The sequence below is a fragment of the Aegilops tauschii genome, chromosome 2, assembly GCF_002575655.3.
Source record: "Aegilops tauschii subsp. strangulata cultivar AL8/78 chromosome 2, Aet v6.0, whole genome shotgun sequence".
Lineage (NCBI taxonomy): Eukaryota > Viridiplantae > Streptophyta > Magnoliopsida > Poales > Poaceae > Aegilops > Aegilops tauschii.
In genome coordinates, this window is record NC_053036.3 from 410,915,563 (window position 1) to 410,937,696 (window position 22,134).

Here is a 22,134-nt window from a genome sequence, read left to right on the forward strand (position 1 = left end):
GCTCAAACCGCCGCACAATATGTCAAAGCTTAATGTTGATGCAGCAGTTGCAGAGAGACACGGTGTGGGAACAATTGCAGCTATAGCAAGAGATGAATTTGAAGCGTTCTTGGGGGCCTCAACGTTGGGATTCACATCGATTACCAACCCTACCACCCTAGAAGCTTTGGCAGTAAGGGAGGCACTAGCTTTGTCGGAAGATCTCCAACTACTGTCAATCCATGTTGCCTCCGATTGCAAGGAGGTGATAGACAGCATTAAGGAGAAGAACCGAGCGGAATACGGCGCGATTGTGCATGAAATCATAGCCTACTCTAGCAGTTTTATTTCTTATAATTTCGTTCATGAGTTTAGGAGCTCCAATGTGGAGGCTCACAATTTAGCAAAGCATGCTTTGAAACTCGGGGTCGGCCGCCGTGTGTGGTTAGGTCACCCTGAAAACCTCTCATTCGTCCCGGCTCAACTGGTGACGACGTAATAAAGCTTTGCAAATTGTCTAAAAAAAAAAACCAAGGCTCCGATCACTCGCTCCCTCAAAACCCTTCCCTGCCGCGCCGCCGCATAAACCCCTCTTCTCCCTCCCCACCCGCCGCCGCCGCCGCGACGACCATCCGCCCAGCGCGGCCATGGCGCCGGCCCTCGCCCCGATTCGCGACCTCCTCACCTCCTTCAGCCCCTCCTCCGACTTCCTCGCCCTCTCGTCCGGCGACGGCCGCATCAAGGTGCGGAATCAAACGCCGCCCATCCACGCCGGAGCGGCTGGAGTTGCCGCTTCCTCTGTTAACCCGAAGGTTTGCCTCTGTCGCAGGTATGGGACGCCGTGCGCGGCCACTTGCAGACGGAGTTCGCCGACATCCCCGCGGTGGAGGTCGGGGCGCTCCCCGAGACGAAGCGCGGCCACCTCGCCCTCGACTACACCTGCATGAAGTGGGTACAACTCTCCACCAAGGTGAGGAATCACTCCCATTTTTCGAGCTGTTGCTGTCTGGCGCTGTGCCATGTGTTCGTGTGCTGTGCGTCATTGGTCGTGTTTTTGCCTAGCAGAAGAAGCGAAAGGCTGGGAGTTCGCTGCTCGTGCTTGGGACGGGCAGTGGGGATGTCCTTGCGCTCGACGTTGCTGCGGGCCATTGGAAGTGGAGGATCAGCGACTGTCATCCTGGGTATGGCTGGTGGTTCAGTGCATTTGTGTCATGCTGGGAGGGGAACCTCGTTGTTCATTTGTGGAAACCGCATTTTCTTAGTACGAAATGTTCATAATACCATGCCAATTACGAAATTCCTTTTGACGCATTGTTTAAGCACATATCCGCAGCTGTAATCTTGGCTTTGTTTGCTATTTCCTGTTGGGGTTAATCTCTGCAGAGCTTAGGCTCAGATGTGTTCACTTATGTCGGTGTGTGTTTCGTATTTGTTCAGGGGTGTGACAGCAGTAGCATACTCGAGACATGGGCGGAGTGTGTAACTGTGTATACAGCAGGCGCTGATGGCATGGTCTGTAAGATTGATGTCTCAGATGGATCTGTTGCAGGGAAATTCAAATCTTCCTCCAAGGCAATATCTGCGTTGGCAGTTTCATCAGGTATCTCTTCTTGATTTATATCTATTTTCAGTGTTTCACTACTCTCTATGTTGCTAAATCATCCATGTCTTGCCTTTTCATCTGCACCATGGATGTTTTTGCATCTGTCTTATGATTTCTCCTTCAGACATAGTTTAACTGCTCTGACTTACCCTTACAACAGTAAATAGTTGATGATCGTAATGACCTTTATATTCAACAAATAGATATTGACCATCTTTTATCCATGTTATCATGTTGGCGCCCTCATGTTGTTGGCCATGTCATGGCCTAGAATCTCTAAATGATCTCCACAGTTTGCTTTCCAAACTATAATGGTAATGATCTGTTCGAAGTAGAGATGGAAATGCAACACACCTATTATCTGCCAGACACATGGATCCATTTAAAGAAAATCCCACTGTCCTGAAAAATGCCGCTTTTACTTGTTTATAATCCTTTTTTTGTGAAATCTGAACTTTATCTATCTGTTTATATGATATATGCGCAAATGTATGCTATTGTTAACATTATATGTATCCTTTGAGCTAAGGGCCTTTTAGTATATAATATCTGTCTGTATGTGTATTAATCTTATGCTGCAATGAGGCATGCATGCCCATTTTGTTTTGCTTGTATCTGCTCTCCTTCATACCAATCATTTCCACCCCAGTTCAAAGAAATGAAATGCACTTTGTATTTGATCTTATCAGATGGAACAGTTTTGGCAACAGCAGCTGGTCAGTTGAGGACCTTTGACGCTTCTGACAACAAAAAAATTCAAAAATTCTCTGGGCATCCGGTGAGTTTGTCTTGTATGCCCTCCTGTACTGTGATCCTCTTCTGAATTTGTTATCTTTTCAATTGTATTGCTTTTTCTAAGTGCACACCTGTTGCTATTGACTACATGAACATTTAGGTGTCTGTGAGAAACATGATTTTTAGTAACAATGGCAAATATGTTCTGTCATCTGGAGTTGGGGAACGCTATGTTGCCATTTGGAAGTTGGGCAGTGGTAAAAGTCAGAGTTCAAGCTGTATACTCTCTATGGAACACCCAGCAATCTTTGTGGACTGCATGTGTTCAGGTACTAATGCTACTGAAGGAGAAATAGATGTGTTGGCTATCTCTGAGGTTGGTATCTGCTATTTCTGGTCTGGGAATAACATGGATGACTTGCGCAATAAGAAGCCTACTAAGATTGCCTTGTCCGAGTCCTCCCTTTCAAGAACGAATCAGGATTTCACGATATTTGCCGCAAAACTTCAAGGAATAGATGGACCTAATTCGGCTCATGTCCTTCTGGCATATGGATCCGTGGTGAAACCATCTTTCGATAAGCTGCTGGTTTGTTATGGTAAGGATGTTAATTTGGGTGTATCTGAAGATGGAGTTCTCTTACCTACAGTTCAACCCACCATGCACCAGAAAGGTCAATCTGCTAAAACAAAAGGTATGCTAATGCTCATCAGTTATGGTGGTAATTCACCTTATGTGTTATTTATTTATATGAATATCCGAATGGGTCAACCATTCAAACCCTGTTTACAAATGGGGATTTTGGTAGGAGCTTTATTGTTACCGCCTTCATTTGAGAAGGTTATTATTAATGGCGAATCTTGGGCTGAACTTTGTCTGTTTTTTTGTAGTAACTATCACTGCTCTAGACCGTGCGAATGCGGAAGATGCCATTCTTCCTCTTCCGAAGCTTCATACACAAGAAAAGAAAATGAAACATGGTGTAACAAAACCGAGTGGCGTCAAACTTGCGATTGATAGTGACCTTGGTACCACTTCAAGGTTGACTGAGAAAAGAGGTAAATTATCTCTTGCCATGTCTTCTCCTCTTCTGCAAGTGATGAAGCACAACCAACAGTTGGAGTCTACATAAACTATGAACTGCAGGGGCATAACCTTGTTGTGTTCTCCACGTGGGACGATGTAGCAACTAATTCTGTGACAACTTGAGTAATGTATTGCTATTTATTAGCATATTCAAATTTTATACTACTTTTTTGTAGGGAGAACCAGGATGTGCCTGTTATATTTATTATTCCGAATCATTTATTTTCAGAATGTTCTAGTATACAGCTTGGTCACATCACTAAAATACCATTTTCCTTATTTAGTTCCGGTGCAAAGAATTGAAAACGACAGCATATGCATTGAAGATCTGATGAGGAAATATGGCATCATTGATCAGAGTCTCGTCGGCCATCCTGACATGGCCACTAAAATCTTATCAGATATGTTTAGTAGCAGTGGCATAACAATTGACGCTAATTTACCCAGCAAGAAGGTTTGTGGTAACTCAGTTTCAGCTTAAAGTTCTATCACTGTTTGCATCTTTACTATGTACGTGTAGCTATCGAAGTTAATTCGTTGATGTGAAGGGGTACAATTTTGATGTTGTGTTCTGTTGTTCAATAGATTCGAGCACATCTAAGATCTTTAAAGCCTGGAGATGCTTGCAAGCTTCTAGAGAATTTAGTATGTGCATGGAGATCAAGGTGCTCTGCATCCATGTCTTTCTCCACTGCACATTTTCACCACCGTTTATTCTGTGTTGGTTGCTGATATGTATCTCTCGACAGATCTGGTAGCGCTGAGCTTGTTTTGCGTTGGATATACTGCTTACTAGTAATTCATGGTCGTTTTATCCCCTCGGAGAAATCAAGAAAACTAATTAGCGACCTGGAGAAGGTACTATTTCTTCTTACCACTTAGCAGTACTAGTTGGAGCTTGTTGCATTGCATAACTTGCATATATATATATATATATATATATATATATATATATATATATATATATATATATATATATATATATGTCTGTTTGTTTCTCCCATGAGCTTTGTAGATCATTCGAAACATACCCCCTCCAATAGGAGGGGTGACATTGTCTAGATTTGTAGTTTAGGTATGTGAAAATCATATGTGTTTTGTTTCATTTTTCTTGATATAAGACTTCTTGAGTTTCCGAATAGATGATAACAAACTATTGTGGTTAAATTGGCATCTTAATGAGTTGCAAAGGTTCATGTACTTATGTGTACTGTATTATGGAGTACTACTAGTTTTGTTCTTGTTATGGAGAAGGGTTGTGCTATAGCGACTGACATGTTTGGTACTCCCTCCGTCCGGAAATACTTGTCACCAAAATGGATAAAAGGCGATGTATCTAGACGTATTTTAGTTCTAGATACATCCTTTTTTGTTCATTTTGATGACAGTATTTTCGGACGGAGGGAGTATTAGATAATGCACAACGCATGTATGCACTGGCCACTGCACCATGTTCAGAATGTTCGTGATGTAACTGTTATTGTAGTTTCCTGGCAACCTCTTTGAGAAAGATGTATCAATGGTGGCGAGAACTCACCTGCTGCAATTGAACACACTGTGCACATTCAAATTGGCCTACAGGAAACCTCTATTAGTGAAAAAGCCCACATGCAAACTCTCGATTGTAACCTTCTATAGTCAGTGTGAAGAGCAGTCTGGAAGGTGAAACACATTATTGTGCTGATGATATTTGCCCCTACACTTGTATAGCTTAGATCTCGAATTTTCATGTCATCTTTGCAAGATGGATTTTCATTTAGGATCTCAAGTTGTATCTGTAGTAGTGTAGTTGGCAGTGACAAGTTATACTTCGGCTTCACATTGAGCAGATGATTGTAGAGTTAAAGATAAATCTGGGAGATGGTAGTTAAACTAGTAAATACTGCTGCCATGTGTTTTTGCTTCCTACTCTATTTGGGAGAGAAATGCAACATCAGTGCCTTACCTTATTTGGATCACATGATTAATTTGAATAAGCTACCAACCAATGTGGTTAAAGTTGATATGCCAACTACGAGACAGTCTTTGTCTGCTGGATGTTTGGCCATGAATTGGCATGCCACTAATCTAAGCAAAACTGATCTTTCTTTTGCAGATGTGTGCAGAAAGATACACAGCAACTGAAGATTTACTGAAGCTTTCTGGTCGTCTTCGGCTGATAATGGCACAGGTTTTCATCCATTTACAAGGCTGAAAATAAGTTAATAGTTAGTCCTACTGCTACAGTTATCAATTATTAAGTTATTATGTGTTTCACTTTCCTTAGGTTGACAAGGATGTGAAAGATGTATCGGCGAAGGCCGCAGTCCAATCTGATGAAGAGGAAGAAGATGAAATTGATGAAATGGTGTATGGTGAAGACGTGGATTTGTCTGAAAATAGTGACGATGATGCTGAGTAGAATCGCCGCATTGTTGGCATGTCTCCAAGAGACTTTTTGACTTTGTGTACGGTCAAGATGTATTTTTCAAGCTTAGAGCCCATAGTCGAGTTTGTAAAACCGCGCAACGACGGAAGGTTGCACTAATTTTGACAACAGGAGGTAATATTTGAAGGGCATTTTTGTATGGAAACTTATCCTATCTATGCATCCGAGAGACTTTGCGCATCCATCCATCTGAATTGCAGGAGCAACATCGAAACAGTGATTAATTTGCAGTTTTTTTTGCGATGAGTAACATCATCGGGAGTCATAGAACTTGCACTCGATGTTTAGTTTGGTGCTAAAACTTTAAAAATAAGGATTTGTGGTCATTCAACTTGCGTTCTAGTGCAAATACGGTCACATTGCTCATATTCAGACGTATCCCGTGCTTATGTGGCACGCCAGCGTGGCCCACTGTTAGTGACTGAAACAGCTTGGCGCGTTTTTTCCTATGCAGAAGCACCCTCGCTCTGTACTTAATTTATTTAATTGAGCATAAGCCCCTCTATGGGTCCCACTTGTCAGCATGAGTGAAGGGAGAAAGTAGAATAAAAAGTGCACACGCACAAATTTGAACTCCAAACCTCAGGTACATGCATGCACAAGCAAACCACTGCACCGACTACATATTCCTACCTTCACTCATGCTGACAAGTGGGACCCATAGAGGGGCTTATGCTCAATTAAATAAATTAAGTACAGAGCGAGGGTGCTTCTGCATAGGAAAAAACGCGCCAAGCTGTTTCAGTCCCCTCGCTCTGTACTTAATTTATTTAATTGAGCATAAGCCCCTCTATGGGTCCCACTTGTCAGCATGAGTGAAGGGAGAAAGTAGAATAAAAAGTGCACACGCATAAATTTGAACTCCAAACCTCAGGTACATGCATGCACAAGCAAACCACTGCACCGACTACATATTCCTACCTATAAAGAGGCACGCCTGATTTTATATTAGATGCATTTTTTAGCTAAATTCCCCTTTTTCCTGGGTTCGACCAGTAAAAGCTGGATCCAGGAAAACCTCACCTTTTTTCGCCAAAAATGTTCAACTTAAAAAAAACGTGTCAAAATGTAAATGCATAACCCAAAACATACAAAACGTTGTCGTGAGCGAGAATTTTTTCGACTCCATTTTTTCTGAGAATGGCCAGAAAATTCGGGTTTCCAAATATCTTGGCAGTTCCAGTTTTTTATCGACCAAAATTTCTAAATGAGTTTTGAATTCAAATATTTTAACGTCTAAATATGTTTAGTTTATCAAAAACAAAGTGATTCCTGTTACATTGGCCAGCTCGACTCCTCTCTTATATAGAAGTTCGCATGTTTAATTCATTGTTACAGTTCGAGACCATTTTTATAAATGAGCATGAATAAAGAAAAAATATATTTCACAATACAGGGGATAGAAACATGGACCTGCCACTAAGCTAACTATGTGATTACTAGTAAATTGCACATGCTATGCACGTTATACTTCTTAAGTGAATAAGAAAGTGACGTGAATGAGAACTTCTACGGAGTGAACATTTTCTTTTGTTCGGTATGAGACGAACAATCAAGTCTTTTTATATTGTATTACAAATAATATTTAATCATTTGCTCATATTTGTAATCACGTTGGGGTATGTGTGAGTCTATATTCCTTTTGTGATGTAGGGGGAATGGACACATTTTTTTTGAAAAATCATTACAAGTCCAATGATTCGATTGATGGATAATGTAGTCCGTAGGCAAACTGTCAAATGCATGGTAGTTTGATATCATTTTATCGATCTCACATTTTTGTAATCTATGTATGCTAATATTCACAAGAAAACAAATTGATATGATTAAATAGTCACGTTTTCAGTTTGACAACAACAAAATGGCATGTCTCTACAACAACCGTATTAGTTATTTTTCTTTGTGTGAGCTATCGTAGGAGTAGTTTATTTACAAAGCTATTGTTGTAGATAATGTCAGCGTGTACATTGGTTGTACGGTAGGCCGTAATGTCTCCATTTACACAAGATCTTGGGAGGTGTATGACCATGTCGGTCTCCCAGCTCACAAGCCCAATTCACGTGTACTAATCGCAGATAGCGGAACTTTCTTGTTGACGTGATGTACCTGTCCAGAAGTGTCCAGCGGCTTCAACACAGAAGTTCGCACGCGGGAAGGCATGATGGCGAATCCAATCATTTTCAACCATCTGATCTGTTGAGTAGCGTTCTGATGAGTGGTGGATAGCAATCATAACTTGCAAATAAACGGCTTGGATCTATCCAGTGGGAATTTGGTGGGATGCTGCAGTGGACTTCCAAGTTCAAAAAATTATGTGTACTATGTAGTGGTATAGATATGATATTGTATGCATGCGAAAGTTATTATATTTGACATATTTCCTGTCGTTTAAATTCAAAATTTTTGGGCGATATCAATTTTTCCGGGGACCAATCGGTTATCGAAAATTCGGTCCGAGAGAAAAAGAACATGAATACGAGTAGTTGTCATGGACAATATATAAAATTTGGTGTTTCTCTTTATAGACATTGATAGATGCTTAGTGTAGCGGTTAGCTCATGTGCTTTCCACGCTCGAGGTTGAGAGATCGCCATCATTTTTTTATTATATTTGATGGCTTTATGCGCAATTAAATAAATTGTGAGGGGGTTTTCTATGAAAAAATCGGTCTGCTATGTCACCTAACACCTTGTGCACTCCCAACCACTGACAGATGGGCCTCCACCAGTCTGGCACGCCATGTGGATAGGCCATGCGGCTGAATACGAAAAGAAACACCGTATTTGCACGCAGGGACAAGTTATGTGACCATAAATCCGTATTTTAAAAGTTTTAGCACCAAACTAAACATTGAGCGCAAGTTTTATGACTTCTGATGATATTACCTCTTAATTTGCAGTTAAACGTCCCCCTGGAATCCTAAATCACTGCGTACTAGTACAAGAGAGTTCACACAGAACATGCATGCCAGTAGTTCTACATGTAAACACGCGAGGTTGCATGTCACTGATGGTCGCCGCCGGTGGACGCGCTGTGTGTCGTCATCGCTCGCGTCGGTGTTAATTCGTTCTAACCACACCAACCCCCACTATCTATCTCTTGCTTTGACTAGGAGTCCGTCATTCTTCTTCTTAAACTAAACATTCTGGAACAATTTGCCCACGCGGTCCGTGGTGCCAATTGGACAACACATTGTTCGCCGTTAACTAAATATATATTGAGAAAGGGCGAGCTTTCAGACCCTGCAATGATAAAAGCTCAGCCGACCGATGGTGCCATCCAATTTGGAAAAACTCGACCCTGGCTTGGTGCCTTCACCAGCCTCCACTACTCACCACACCTATCCGTTCAAGCTTCACCAACCCCCGCCTTGGAGCCTCTATTTATAGCGCTCACTTCCGCTCTCCAGGAAACCAAGCAGCTCTAAGCCATTACAACTACAGCTCAACACATCATTTACACCGGTCGTCCTTGATCCTCACAGCAATGGCCTCCACCGACAGCTGGACCCACGAGATCGAATCGCCGGTGGCCGCAGCGCGCCTCTTCCGCGCCGGCGTCATGGACTGGCACACACTGGCCCCTAAGCTCGCACCGCACATCGTCGCCAGCGCCCACCCTGTTGAGGGCGAAGGCGGCATCGGCAGCATCAGGCAGTTCAACTTCACCTCAGGTACCACACGTCACGCACAATTTTCTTTTTGAAACGGAACGTCACGCACAATTCATGTCAGCTCCAGTCTGGTACACATCCTGGGTCAAAGCATAACACACAGTTGATCTTGCAGCCATGCCCTTCAGCCTCATGAAAGAGAGGCTCGAGTTCATCGACGCCGACAAGTGCGAGTGCAAGTCCACCCTCATCGAGGGCGGCGGCATCGGCACCGCCATCGAGACGGCCACCTCGCACATCAAGGTGGAGCCGGCGGCCAACGGTGGGAGCGCCGTTAAGGTGGAGTCGACCTACAAGCTGCTGCCGGGCGTGGAGGTAAACGATGAGATCACCAAGGCCAAGGAGTCTGTCACGGCCATCTTCAAGGCCGCCGAGGCCTACCTCGTCGCCAACCCAGACGCTTACAACTGAACCAGCTGAGAGGGAACACATATGGTTATGATTATGATTATGCTGGCCCTGGTATGATTTTTGTGTGCTTTTTTCCTGATCTAATAAAGCCGCTCCAATCGCAAGTAGTGACGCGGGAGCACTGAGCAGAGTGTGGACTTGACAAGTTAAAAAGGTCGTGTATTCAGTATTTGTAACTATCAAAGGGTGTCATGCTGTTGTTTGATGATGTTGTTGCTTGCTTATGTATCTTCCTCATGGTTTTGCCCGGAATAAAAGGAAATATTTGTTTGCTTTACTGAACATAATTTCGTTTGCTCTCTTCAAATAGGAAGCGACAATGTGTTGGCATTTTTCAATTTGGCATCACCTTTTTTCTGGCAAGTGCATCTATTTATTCCCTTGTTGGCGAGGATCCAGGTCCAAGTTTGGCTCATTTACAAGTCGGTGTTCTCTCTGCTAATGAAATGAATGGCAGCAACAGCTGGATCTTAAAAAAAAAGTCGGTGTTTGAAAAGAAAATCAGGAAGCTGGATCTTTTAAAAAAAGTCGGTGTTCGAAGGAGTACAATTTAGCACTGCAAGACGTCTAGATAGATAAACACAAGCAAAAAGATCAACATGTGGTAATTAAACTGTCTTAAATCCTGTTCTATTTGAGTCGTAAGTTGTCCAATTGTGAGCATGGGTGTCCGAAAGAGCAGTGTACACGCACATACATTCTACATTCTACATTGACATGCATCTCACATATACTGTACGACGATACACAGATGATATACATCAACAACAGTGTACGTACAACCGATCCTCTATCCATAAAATTAACAACCCTTGTCCACAATCCATCTTCATCCTCGACCCCGAAAGAACGCTAGCTTGGCTCAGTGTCAGTGTGGGCGGCCTGCTCCTGCGGCAGCAACCCCGGGATGAAGGGCACGCCGTACTTGGAGATCCAGAGCTTCCCCTGGATGAACCTCTTGACGGTGTACTTCTCTTGCGCCTGCCGGTAGGTGACGTGCTTGACGCCCTTCCACGTGACGCGATTGCTCATGTCGGCCCCCGGCCCCCGGTTGTCCACCTCGGCGTAGTAGCAGGTGCTGAGCGCGAAGTCGCCGAGCCACGGCAGCCACCCCTGCGGGTCGATGAGGTCGCCGATCTCCGACTGGATGTAGAGGGTGCGGGAGTGCTCCTTCCACGGCCGCCCCAGGAACGTCCGGAGCCTGCCGATGTGGTCCTTGAACTCCGGGTGCGGCTCGATGGTGCAGTTGTGGATGACGATGCCGCCGGCGGAGTGCCTCTCCTTGCGCCCCTGCGCCGTGATGATGTTCTGCTGGTTCTCCATGCACTTGCGCACCTGGAGCAGTTCTGGAACACCACCTGCGCGTTGCCGAAGATGAAGTCGATGGTGCCGCTCACGGTGCAGTCGCGGTAGTACTGCCGGCTGGTGTGCGTGTACAGCGTGTCCTGGTACCCGTCGAACTGGCACTCGTAGAACACCGACTGGTCGCTCTGCACCCTCAGCGCCACGGCCTGGTGGTTCTTGGCGCCCGCCGTGTTCTCCACCATGATCCCGCGCATGAAGAAGCCGTTGCCGATCGCCTCCATGGTGGCCGTGTCCTTGGTGGTGATGTTCATCATGAAGTTCTTGTCCCCCGTGATGACCGTCTTGCCGGCCCCGTCGCCGATCATGACGAGGTTCGTCACGTTGCGCGCCACGGAGACGTACTCCTTGTACGTGCCCTCCTTGACGTGCATCACGAACGTGTCCTCGCTCTTGAGCGGCACCTTGGCCAGCGCCTCGTTGATGGTCTTGTAGTCGCCGCTGCCGTCCGCCGCCACCGTCATGTCCGGCTTGAAGTCGGGCTCGCTGGGAGACACCTCCAGCAGCCTCCGCTTGGCATCCGACATCCACCTGGGCGCGCCGTCGTGCCCGAGCAGCCGCCGGCTGAAGATGGACAGGTCCAGGTTGGCGATGGTGTCCCCGAACTCGTCCACGATGGACAGGATGTTCTCCGTCAGGTCCTGGGAGACGTTAAGCGCCTTGCGCATCTTGGCGGAGGCGTCGGTCGTGGTGTTGGCGAAGCCGTCAATGCAGGTCTCCTGGTACGTGAGCGCGGAGGTGAGCCACGTCTTGAGGTCGTCCATGGCGTGCTTGAAGTTGGTCATCTCGAAGCCGCCGAGCTGGTCGAAGGTGGTCTTGAGGTCGTCGATGGCATAGTGGAGCATCTCCTTGCAGTTCTTGAGCGCGCCCGACGTGCGTGGGTCATGTTTGAGCTCGTTGAGCAGGCTGGACTCCTGCACGGCCTTCTCGATCCGCTCCGAGGTGGCCTTGAAGATGGCCTTGGCCAGCTCCGTCGTGGTCGTCGCATTGCCGGCCGTCTCCCCCAGCGTCTTCTCGCACGCCGCCTTGTAGTCCACGGGCTGGCAGAAGGACTTGATCGACTTCATCGACGTCGTCAGCTCCGTGCTGTCCTCCTCATTTTTAGCTTCTTTGAAGGACACGACGCAGACGGCAGCGACGACCGCCACCACCAGGACGGTGGACGCGCCGATTATGGCGCCTTTGCTCATGGTTTACGACGATCAACACCTCCCGATCAGTTGATACAATTATACAATCAAATGGGAGGTGTTTAGGAGGTTTGAGCCCCTCAACCAATGGAAGGGGTCTACTTTATTTCTTACAAGTTGGACTAAATAGGAGCCGGAGATGAGGATTCGTCATTTTATAAGCGCGTGCTAATTTGGGACAAGCCCGAGAATGAGGGTTGCGCATGGGCCTTGAGCTCGCAAACAAGCCGAGGTTACAGGACAGCCGTACGAGGAGGACGAGCCTCTTCTTGTGTTCATCGTGCGTTTCTGGCGTTCAATTGCGCGGCGACTATATCCAGCTTGAGCAATGCCACACTTAGGAAAGAAGTTAACGTAATGTTACGTGATTAGGTAGTTGATAGATTTTGGTTGGTGTTAGGCAGAGGCGGGGCCCACCCCCACTGAAAATAGGGGGGGGGGGGATAGAATTAGGAAGGAAGGTTTAGTAGCCTCTTTGTACGTGTAGAATTATTGATCAGCTTAGCGCAAGTGCTTCTTTCGTCTCGACCTCCAGTACCACGCGCTAAGCTGGATCAATAATTCTACCCCCCCTAGCCCCGTAGCCCCCCCCCCCCCACCTCCTCTGCCTGCCTTTTGGGCCGGCCCATGTGGGCCGCGAGGTCCCCCAGTTTTTATATATTTCTTTTTCTGTTTTTATTCTTCAAATTTTAATTTCTTCTTCATCACCGTTTTTACTATTTGTTTTCTTTCTCTTTCTTTGAACATTTTTTTTAAATCTTGAACATTTTTTGTTCACTAAATTCAAAAAATATTAATGAAATTCAAAACTTGTTCATAAAATACAAAAAAGATTCTGCATAATTTTAGAAAATGTTCATCCAGTTTTAAAAAATTTCATCCGATTTTTCAAAAAAAGTGATCTTGAATTAAGAATGTATTCATCAAGTTCAAAAACTGAAGAATGTTCATGTAATTCAAAAATTGTTCATCTTACTCAAAGTTTGGTTCAACGTCAATTTTTAAAATGTTCATCAAATTCAAAAAGTTTTCATCCATTTTTCAGAAATGTCATCCAATTTTTTAAGAAAATGTTCTTGATAAGAATTTGTTCATAAAGTTCAAAAAATGTTCGTCAAATTCACAATTTGTTCATCTGATAAAAAAGGTCATCATTATCAAAATTCATGGACATTTTTTCAAATTCATCAACATTATTCAAATTGAGCTACGTTTTTGGCTCCACGAGCATTTTTGAAGTTCACATATTTTTCAAATTTTGGAATGTTTTTGAAATCCTGAATCATAGAAAAAACGAAATAAGAAGGAAACAAGAAAATAGGGGGCCTCCCCGCTGCAGCTCATGGGCCCGCCCAAAATGGGCGCGCGTCCGCTGCCTGGCATGTGCTATGCCATATAGGGTGTGTTTGGTAGAGTGCTGGAGGGTGCATGAGCACAAAAGTACCCTTCTCGAGCCACTTTTGGATGTTTGGTACGTTGCACGGGGCCGCCTCAACATGCACGAGCTCAGCCTAAATACTTTCTTTTTTTAGGGAACCCAAATACCCTTTTAGCATGCACGAAGAGAGAACACCCAACAGTCGTTCGCTGGTCAGCATGCATGAACGAAGCGAGCGATAACGTGTTTCAAAAAATATTTAGAACTTCTAAAATAATTTAATTTACAGAAAATGTTAAAAATACAAAAACAATTCAAGATTTTCAAAATTTGTTAAAGTTTCAAAAAATGTCCAGATTTTCTACAAAATATATCAAATTTTATTTAAATTTTCGAAAAATGATCGACTTAAAAAATTGATTTTTTCCAAAAAAATTCAGAATTTTCCTAAATTATTTTTCCAGCAATTTTTCATAATTTCATATTCTTTTATATTATAAAAAGATCGAACTTTCAAATTTTTAGCACTGGTCACTCCCCAGCATGCCATTTTGATCCATCCCATGTGCGGCGCGCTTGGTTTTTAATTTATTCTTTTCTTTTCGGATTTTCTCTATTTTAGTTAATTTGGGATTTCAAAATGTTCTGAAATTTCTTTAAAAACATGTTCAGGACATCAAAAAGTATTCGTGGTTTCAAAAAATATTCCTGATTTTCCAAAAAATGTTATGAAATTGAAAAATAAATTGTGAATCAAAAATGGTTTGAAATTGAAAAAACAATTGTGAATCAAAAACTGGTATGAATTTAAAAAAATATTACCTGATACAATAAATATCCATACATTTCTAAATATTCATCAAAACAAAAATATGTTCTTTAATTACAAAAACTGTTCTACCAATTTCAGAAAAATGCGCCTCTATTGGAAAATTTTCACCGATCTAAAAAATGGTTCATGGGATAAAAAAAGTGTTCACAATTTCAAGAAATGTTTGCAAATTTATAAAAATGTTTGTCATTTCCAAAAAAAATCGCGACTTGGTGAAAAATGTTCACAAATTTGAAAAACTTTCACATGTTGACGAGTAAAAATATGTTCAAGATTTTAAAAAAGCGTTCGCGATTTGAGAAGATATGTTCACAAAATTGAGAAATGGTCAGAAAGGAGAAAAATAAAAGGAAAATGAAAATAGGAAAGAAGAAGAAAAATACAACAGAATAGAAAAGAAAAAAAGAAAATAAAAAATAACGTAAAAAGAAAAAGAAAAAAACAGAGGAAAAAACGGCTTCAGATTAGATTCTACAACCTTCCCAAAACTAATGGAGAAGGAGCCCGAAATGGGATAGCGCAAAAGAAAATCAGATCCTGTAATGGGTAGGGGCTAGGTCGCTAACGAACGACCTACGTGTCAAATAGGAGACGCAAACTGAAGGCCGGCCCATTTTCAGCGCAATGTAGCGGCCCCCGCAATGTAGCTACTAGGCCGGCCCATGTTCACCTTTTTTTTTCACTGGGTTCCTTTGTTCGAGTTCGCTGGTTTGCTAGCCTCGCTTGGTGGGTTGGTTGCTGAATGGTTTAGTCTAGTTTTATCCGGGAATTTTTGTTTCTTTTTTACTTTCTTTCTTTCTTTATTCTTTGTTTTATACATGTTTTCTCCTGTTTTCTTTGCTTATTCATTGATTTTCTTAGTTTCTTTCTTGATTTTCACTTGTTTTTTGTTTTTCTTTCTTTGTTTTTTGTTTTTTATTTCCTTTCGCCTTTCTTTCTTTATTCTGATTTTTATTACTTTTTGGGTTTTCTTTGTTTTTTCTTATTTTTTTATTTTCATTCTTTGAAGTGATTTGCTAGTTTATATATTTTATTTTCTTTCTTTTTGGTTTATTGGGTTTCTTCTTTTTTTACTTTGTGTTTGGCCGCTTTTGATTGGTTCTTTTTTGTTCACCATATGTTAACTTTTTCGTGAGTACATAGTAAAAAAATTGTATATTTTTATAAACACTTAATATTTTTGAAACACATGATAATTTTTTTTGAGAGCTTATATTTTCATTATTACTTTACATACAAATTGTATATTTTTGGTATATATCTAATACATGTTCCGAATACAGGTTTGAAATTATTTAAATACATGGTTAACATTTTTGAAATACATGCTCAACAGTTTTCCAATAGACATTAAAAAAATTCAAATGCTCGATTAACATTTTTTTCTATATACATATAACATTTTTCAAGTGCTTGATTATCAAATTTTAAATACAAATTAACATTTTTTTCAATTGCTTGATTAATATCTTCTAAATACACGATCAACTGTTTTCACACACATTGTACATTTTTTGTATACATTTTTATTATACATGAGATGTCGTGGATATAATCCTAACAATACTACATGGTTTTTGAAGACTATCATTACACTTAACGATATCCCAAGATCCGAAAACATGATCACAAACAACACTTGAGGTTGTCTTAGAGGCGAGACTATGAGTCAGGTTTTACTGTTTATCATCATGCATATGAGTTTTCCACTAAATCAAAAGTTCCGCCGCCGCAAACCTCTGTAGCCACAAGAAATCAATCTAGGCCCTCTCTGGCACCCTGCTGAAGGGGGCCATCATCACTAGAGGCCATGGAGGAGGATCACGGAGGGGCCATCATCGCCATGAAGGCCAAGGACCAGAGGGAGAACCTCTCCCCATCTAGGGGGGAGGCCATGGAGGAGGAAGCACAAGGGGGAGAACCTCTCCTCCTCTCTCTTGGTGGCACCGGAGTGCCATCGAGAGGGGAATCATCGCCGCGGTGATCGTCTTCATCAACATCACCACCATCATCACCATCCTCATCTCTTTTACGCGGTCCACTCTCCCGCACCCCGCTGTAATCCCTACTTGAACATGGTGCTTTATGCCACATATTATGATCCAATGATGTGTTGCCATCCTATGATGTTTTGAGTAGATATCCTTTGTCTTTGGGTTGATTGATGATCTAGATTGGTAGGAGTTGTATGTTTTATTTTGGTGCTGTCCTATGGTGCCCTCCGTGTCGCGCAAGCGTGAGGGATTCCCGCTGTAGGGTGTTGCAATACGTTCATGATTCGCTTATAGTGGGTTGGTGAGTGCCTGAAACACAAACCCGAGTAAGGGGGTTGTTGCGTATGGGAATAAAGAGGACTTGATGCTTTAATGCTATGGTTGGGTTTTACCTTAATGATCTTTAGTAGTTGCGGATGCTTGCTAGAGTTCCAATCATAAGTGCATATGATCCAAGTAGAGAAAGTATGTTAGCTTATGCCTCTCCCTCATATGAAATTGCAATGACGACTACCGGTCTTGTTAACAATTGCCTAGGACAATTCCGCACACTGATCCACCATTATTCCACACTCGCTATTTATAATATATTCTAACTTTATGATAACAGCACCTACTTTTATATTTTAGCTCTCCGATACCATGCAAAGTTATCCTCTTCATACCCACAATATAGTTTTATTTCTCGTTTCTAGTTGGAAGCAAACGTTCGGTGTACATAGAGTCGTATCAGTGGCAGATAGGACTTGAGAGAATATTGATCTTACCTTTAGCTCCTTGTGGGTTCGACGCTCCATACTTATCACTTCCACCATTGGGAATTGCTACGATGATTCCCTGCACTTGGGGATTATCAAGCTCTTTTCTGGCGCCGTTGCCGGGGAGTAATAGCGTGGGGTTGATATTCTCGTGTGTGCTTGCTTGCTTTCTTCACTAAGTAGATTTTGTTTTCCCTTTTTGTTTATGTTTAGTTGTGGGTGAAACATACAAAAAAAATTTAAGAATGAAAATACCAATTTTTTTTTACTTGCCTCTCATGCCTAAAAAGTTTTTCAAAAAGAGAAGTGATTGGAAAGTTTTGCATTGAAGAAGTGAGGGTCGACCTTGAGCACTTGTGTTCATGCTCACGGAAACAATGTAGAATTTTTCATGGAAGTTTCTCTATAAATAATTATCCCCTTGTATATATCCATTGTAGTATAAAAATAATATGCCAAGTTTTGGTTTTAGGATGATTAGATCGCTTGTTTACTATGTGCAGAACAAAAACAGAAACTTTGTCTGTAGCGCATGATTTTACATTTTTTACTGGAAAGTCAAATGGGTCTGAAACGTTTTTCACATTACTTCTGTACAAATTTTTCAATTTTTCAAATTTATTTCATAATTTTTGGAGTTACAGAAGTTTGCTAAACCTCCAGATTACTACAGACTGTCCTGTTTTTGACAGATTCTGTTTTGCGTGTGTTGTTTGCTTATTTTGATCAATCTATGGCTAGTATCGGGGGGTATGAACCATAGAGAAGTTGGAATACAGTAGGTTTAACACCAATATAAATAAAGAATGAGTTTATTACAGTACCTTAAAGTGGTAGTTTGCTTTATTACACTAATGGATCTCACAAAGTTTTTGTTAAAGTTTTGTGTGGATGAAGTGTTTGAAGATCGAGGAACTATCAATATGAGAAGAATAAAGAGAGGCAAGAGTTCAAGCTTGGGGATGAACAAGGCACCCCAAGTAAATATTTCAAAGGATACTCAAGCATCTAAGCTTGGGGATGCCCCGGTTGGCATCCCATCTTTCTTCTTCAACAAATATCGGTATACCTCGGTTTTTGTTTTGTTCACATGACTTGTGTCCTTTGTGTTTTTGTTTTTCCTTTACGAACCATGCTAGCATGAGATAGCCCTTCATTTATTTATAGAATACTTCATGTGCTTCACTTATATCTTTTAAGTATGATCTTATAGAATTGCCCTTTGTGCTTCACTTAAATCTTTTGAGTATGGTTTTATAGAATGTTTCGTGTGCTTCACTTACATATTTTGAGCTTGGATATTGGTTAGTCTATATTAATTGTGGAATGCTCCATGAACTTCACTTATATCTTTTGGAGTATGAATAATACTATCATCTAAGGTGGGTTTGGAAGAGTGTCGACTTTAGGAATTAGTGATCCCACTATTCTGAATGAGAAGAATTTTGCTTATGTGAAGAGTAGAAAAATTTCTATGCTTATAGATCATGAAAAGAATGCTCTATGTGATGGTTATATTGTTGAATTCATTCATGATGCTACTGAAAATTATGATGAGGGAGGAATATATGCCTGTAGGAGTTGCAATAATATCAAGTTTCCTCTCTATGTGCTTAAAGTTTTGAAGTTATACTTGTTTTGCCTTCCAATGCTAGTTGATTCTTGTTCCTATAAATTATGTGAAAGGATCGATATAGTTGACTAGGGGGGGGTGAATAGGCAACTCACAATTTTTAGCTTTTATTTACCAATTTAAAGTTTGCATCAAAGTAGGTTGTCTAGATATGCAACTAGGTGAGCAACCTATATGATGCAACAACAATAAGCACACAAGCAAGCAAGAGATATAACACAAATAAGCTTGCACAAGTAAAGGCACGAGATAACCAAGAGTGGAGCCGGTGAAGACGAGGATGTGTTACCGAAGTTCCTTCCCTTTGAAGGGAAGTACGTCTCCGTTGAAGCGGTGTGGAGGCACAATGCTCCCCAAGAAGCCACTAGGGCCACCGTATTCTCCTCACGCCCTCACACAATGCAAGATGCTGTGATTCCACTATTGGTGCCCTTGGAGGCGGCGACCGAACCTTTACAAACAAGGTTGGGGCAATCTCCACAACTTAATTGGAGGCTTCCAATGACACCACGAAGCTTCACCACAATGGACTATGGCTCCGCGGTGACCTCAACCGTCTAGGGTGCTCAAACACCCAAGAGTAACAAGATCCGCAAGGGATTAGTGGGGGGAAATCAAATTTCTCTTGGTGGAAGTGTAGATCGGGGCCTTCTCAACCACTCCCGAGCAAATCAACAAGTTTGATTGGCTAGGGAGTGAGATCGGGCGAAAAAGGAGCTCGGAGCAACAATGGAGCTTAGGGTTAGAAGAGGTGGTCAACTAGAGGAAGAAGACACCCCTTTTATAGTCGAGAACTAAATCCAACCGTTATCCACCTAACCAGCCCGCGACTCGCGGTACTACCGCCCCTGACAAGCGGTACTACCGCACGGCCACACGGTACTACCGCGGGTGACCGCGGTACTACCGCTGCTACGGCAGGAACTAGGTCAAGCCTGAAGCACAGAGGCTGAGAGCAGTACTTCCGCAGGAGCGGTACTACCGCTCCCCCTTGCGGTACTACCGCAAGGCAGGAATGGCCTAGCCTGGGAAAGACGCGGATGAATAAAAATACATCCGTACCTACTTCCGCTGAAAATCAAACGATGCAAAAATCCGACACGGTACTACAGCTGGAGGAGCGGTACTACCGCGTGGCGGATGAGCCAGGCCACGCGCGGTACTACCGCGCACAAGGTGCGGTACTACCGCGGAGGCGCGGATGTAAAAAATTACATCCGCCCCTACTACCGCAATGCAGCGGCACTTGGCCTGGGGGCCACGATACTACAACTCCAGAGGAGCGGTTCTACCGTGGGCTCCTGCGGTACTACCACGCCGAGGTCCGGTACTACCGCAGGTGCCTGCGGTACTACCGCTCCAGGGAGCAGTACTACCGCAAGCCCAATATCAGCAACCAAGACATATTGCATAGAGGATAAACGGAGGATGCTCCAAAGCGCAGGGGGAAAGGTGGAGACAACGAAGAAAACGTGTACGTGATGATTCCACCCAAACCTTTCCGAAGCGGACCCCCTCTTGATAGTACGGCTTTCCTACGACTTAATTCCACCGAAAAGAAACGTAAAAAGAACACCGTCTTCAATAGTCTTCGAGGGGCACCAAACCGTCTTGTGCCTAGCGATGAAACGTCTGAGAAACTCAAGGCACACGATTAGTCCGCAAAAGCATTGTCATCAATCACCAAAACACCTTAGGGATAAATATGCCCTTACAATCTCCCCCTTTTTGGTGGATTGATGACAATACGGGATTTGCACAAAGGAAAATAATATTGAGCAAACGCAAACCCCTCCTCTCTAAAATATAGACGGGCTCCCCCTAGATGTGTGCAATCTAGATGGGTGCTTTGGACTGCACGACACACATACTAGGATCAACACTCCCCCTATATTTTATAGACAAGGCATATCTTGCAAAAGTAAGGCTAACACTAGACAAGATAGCAAACAAGAGCATAACATAAGTAGCACAATTATATCATAAGCTCACTAAGATAGGATAGAGTGCATATGTCTTACACCATATGAAGGATAAGTCTCAAAGGTGCAAACCAAACCAAAGCAAACGAGGTTCAAATGATAAAGCAAACACACCAGACACGACACACGACTCGCAAGCACGCAAATCCCTACACTCTCTCCCCCTTTGGCATCGAGACGCCAAAAAGGCAGAGAGGACACCTACACACAAGGGGTGGCTCACGCAGAGAAATCGCTCCAACGCTCCCCGTCAGACTCAGCGGCGGGGACGGTCTCCTCGATGTCCTCCTCAGAATCAGTCCACTTGTAGCCTTGCTTCGCCATCCATTCGGCCTCCAGGGTGATGTGCCTCTCTGACCCGCTGGATTCTGCCTCACCAAAGACCTTCATGATCCTCTTGTCACGGCGGCGACTCTCCTTGGAAGCAACGTGAGTCCTGTACTGCCCTTTTGCCTGCATGCAGAACAGAGTCTTCATCTTGTCCTTCGGCTTCTTGGCCCACGAGGGCTCAGAGGAACGATGGGTATACCCAGCAGCACGGTCCTCAGCAACATCCTCTGCCTCAGCCTCCTCCTCATCAACGGCCCTCCTAGCAGCAGACGCCTCAGCATGAGTCGTAGTGTTGGCCCACTTGGGCTTGACACGGAGACTGATGGACTCATGCCGAATCCAGTCTGGAGCAAGGAACTCATCACTAGGGAACAGCTTCTCCCAAGTCTTGGAGATCAACAGAAACAGGTACGGTCCATAGATAGGTACCTTGCGGTTGAACACCGCGAACCGAAGCTCACACCACATGATGTGTGAGACATCAAGTGGTTGGGTCTGAGACACACGCGCCTCCTCGCACAGGAGCATCATATCCACCAGATAGGCATGCACCTTGTCCAGGTGGAAGGAGATCACATGTTCAATACCAAACTGCTCCACCAAATCCAGAGCCTCTCCAAAGTACTCACGATGCTTGTCCTTCCTCATGTGATTCATGTCAATCCACTTGACATCCATGTAGGTGTTTTGCTTGGCCTTGATCACATCCAGATAAATGAGAGTCTGCTGCTTGGTCCAAAACAAGTCATTGCCTCTGAA

The 22,134-nt window shown here is 43.3% G+C and overlaps 1 protein-coding gene, 1 non-coding gene and 1 pseudogene across 2 annotated transcripts; 2 read left to right on the forward strand and 1 right to left on the reverse strand.

The window, feature by feature from the left end:
* The first annotated feature begins 518 nt into the window (after window positions 1-518).
* LOC120974063 (uncharacterized) lies at window positions 519-5,977 on the forward strand. The gene is made up of 12 exons (XR_006670253.2): window positions 519-722; window positions 809-949; window positions 1,045-1,160; window positions 1,417-1,579; window positions 2,272-2,360; window positions 2,478-3,012; window positions 3,209-3,376; window positions 3,689-3,858; window positions 3,990-4,069; window positions 4,154-4,262; window positions 5,500-5,574; window positions 5,671-5,977. It is a non-coding gene; the product is annotated as an uncharacterized protein (transcript).
* Window positions 5,978-9,224: 3,247 nt separating this feature from the next.
* LOC109778194 (pathogenesis-related protein 1) lies at window positions 9,225-10,193 on the forward strand. Its single transcript, XM_020336745.3, has 2 exons — window positions 9,225-9,505; window positions 9,621-10,193. Exons 1-2 carry the CDS (start codon window positions 9,319-9,321, stop codon window positions 9,914-9,916), a joined length of 483 nt encoding a protein of 160 aa, XP_020192334.1. The 5' UTR covers window positions 9,225-9,318; the 3' UTR covers window positions 9,917-10,193.
* Window positions 10,194-10,562: 369 nt separating this feature from the next.
* On the reverse strand, window positions 10,563-12,468 carry LOC109778190 (probable pectinesterase/pectinesterase inhibitor 21; annotated as a pseudogene).
* Window positions 12,469-22,134: the final 9,666 nt, after the last annotated feature.

Coding starts and splice junctions, on each gene's coding strand:
- LOC109778194 (XM_020336745.3), top strand. CDS start 9,319: ATGGCCTCCACCGACAGCTGGACCCACGAGATCGAATCGCCGGTGGCC. Junction 9,506..9,620: donor GCAGTTCAACTTCACCTCAG/GTACCACACGTC, acceptor TTGATCTTGCAG/CCATGCCCTTCAGCCTCATG.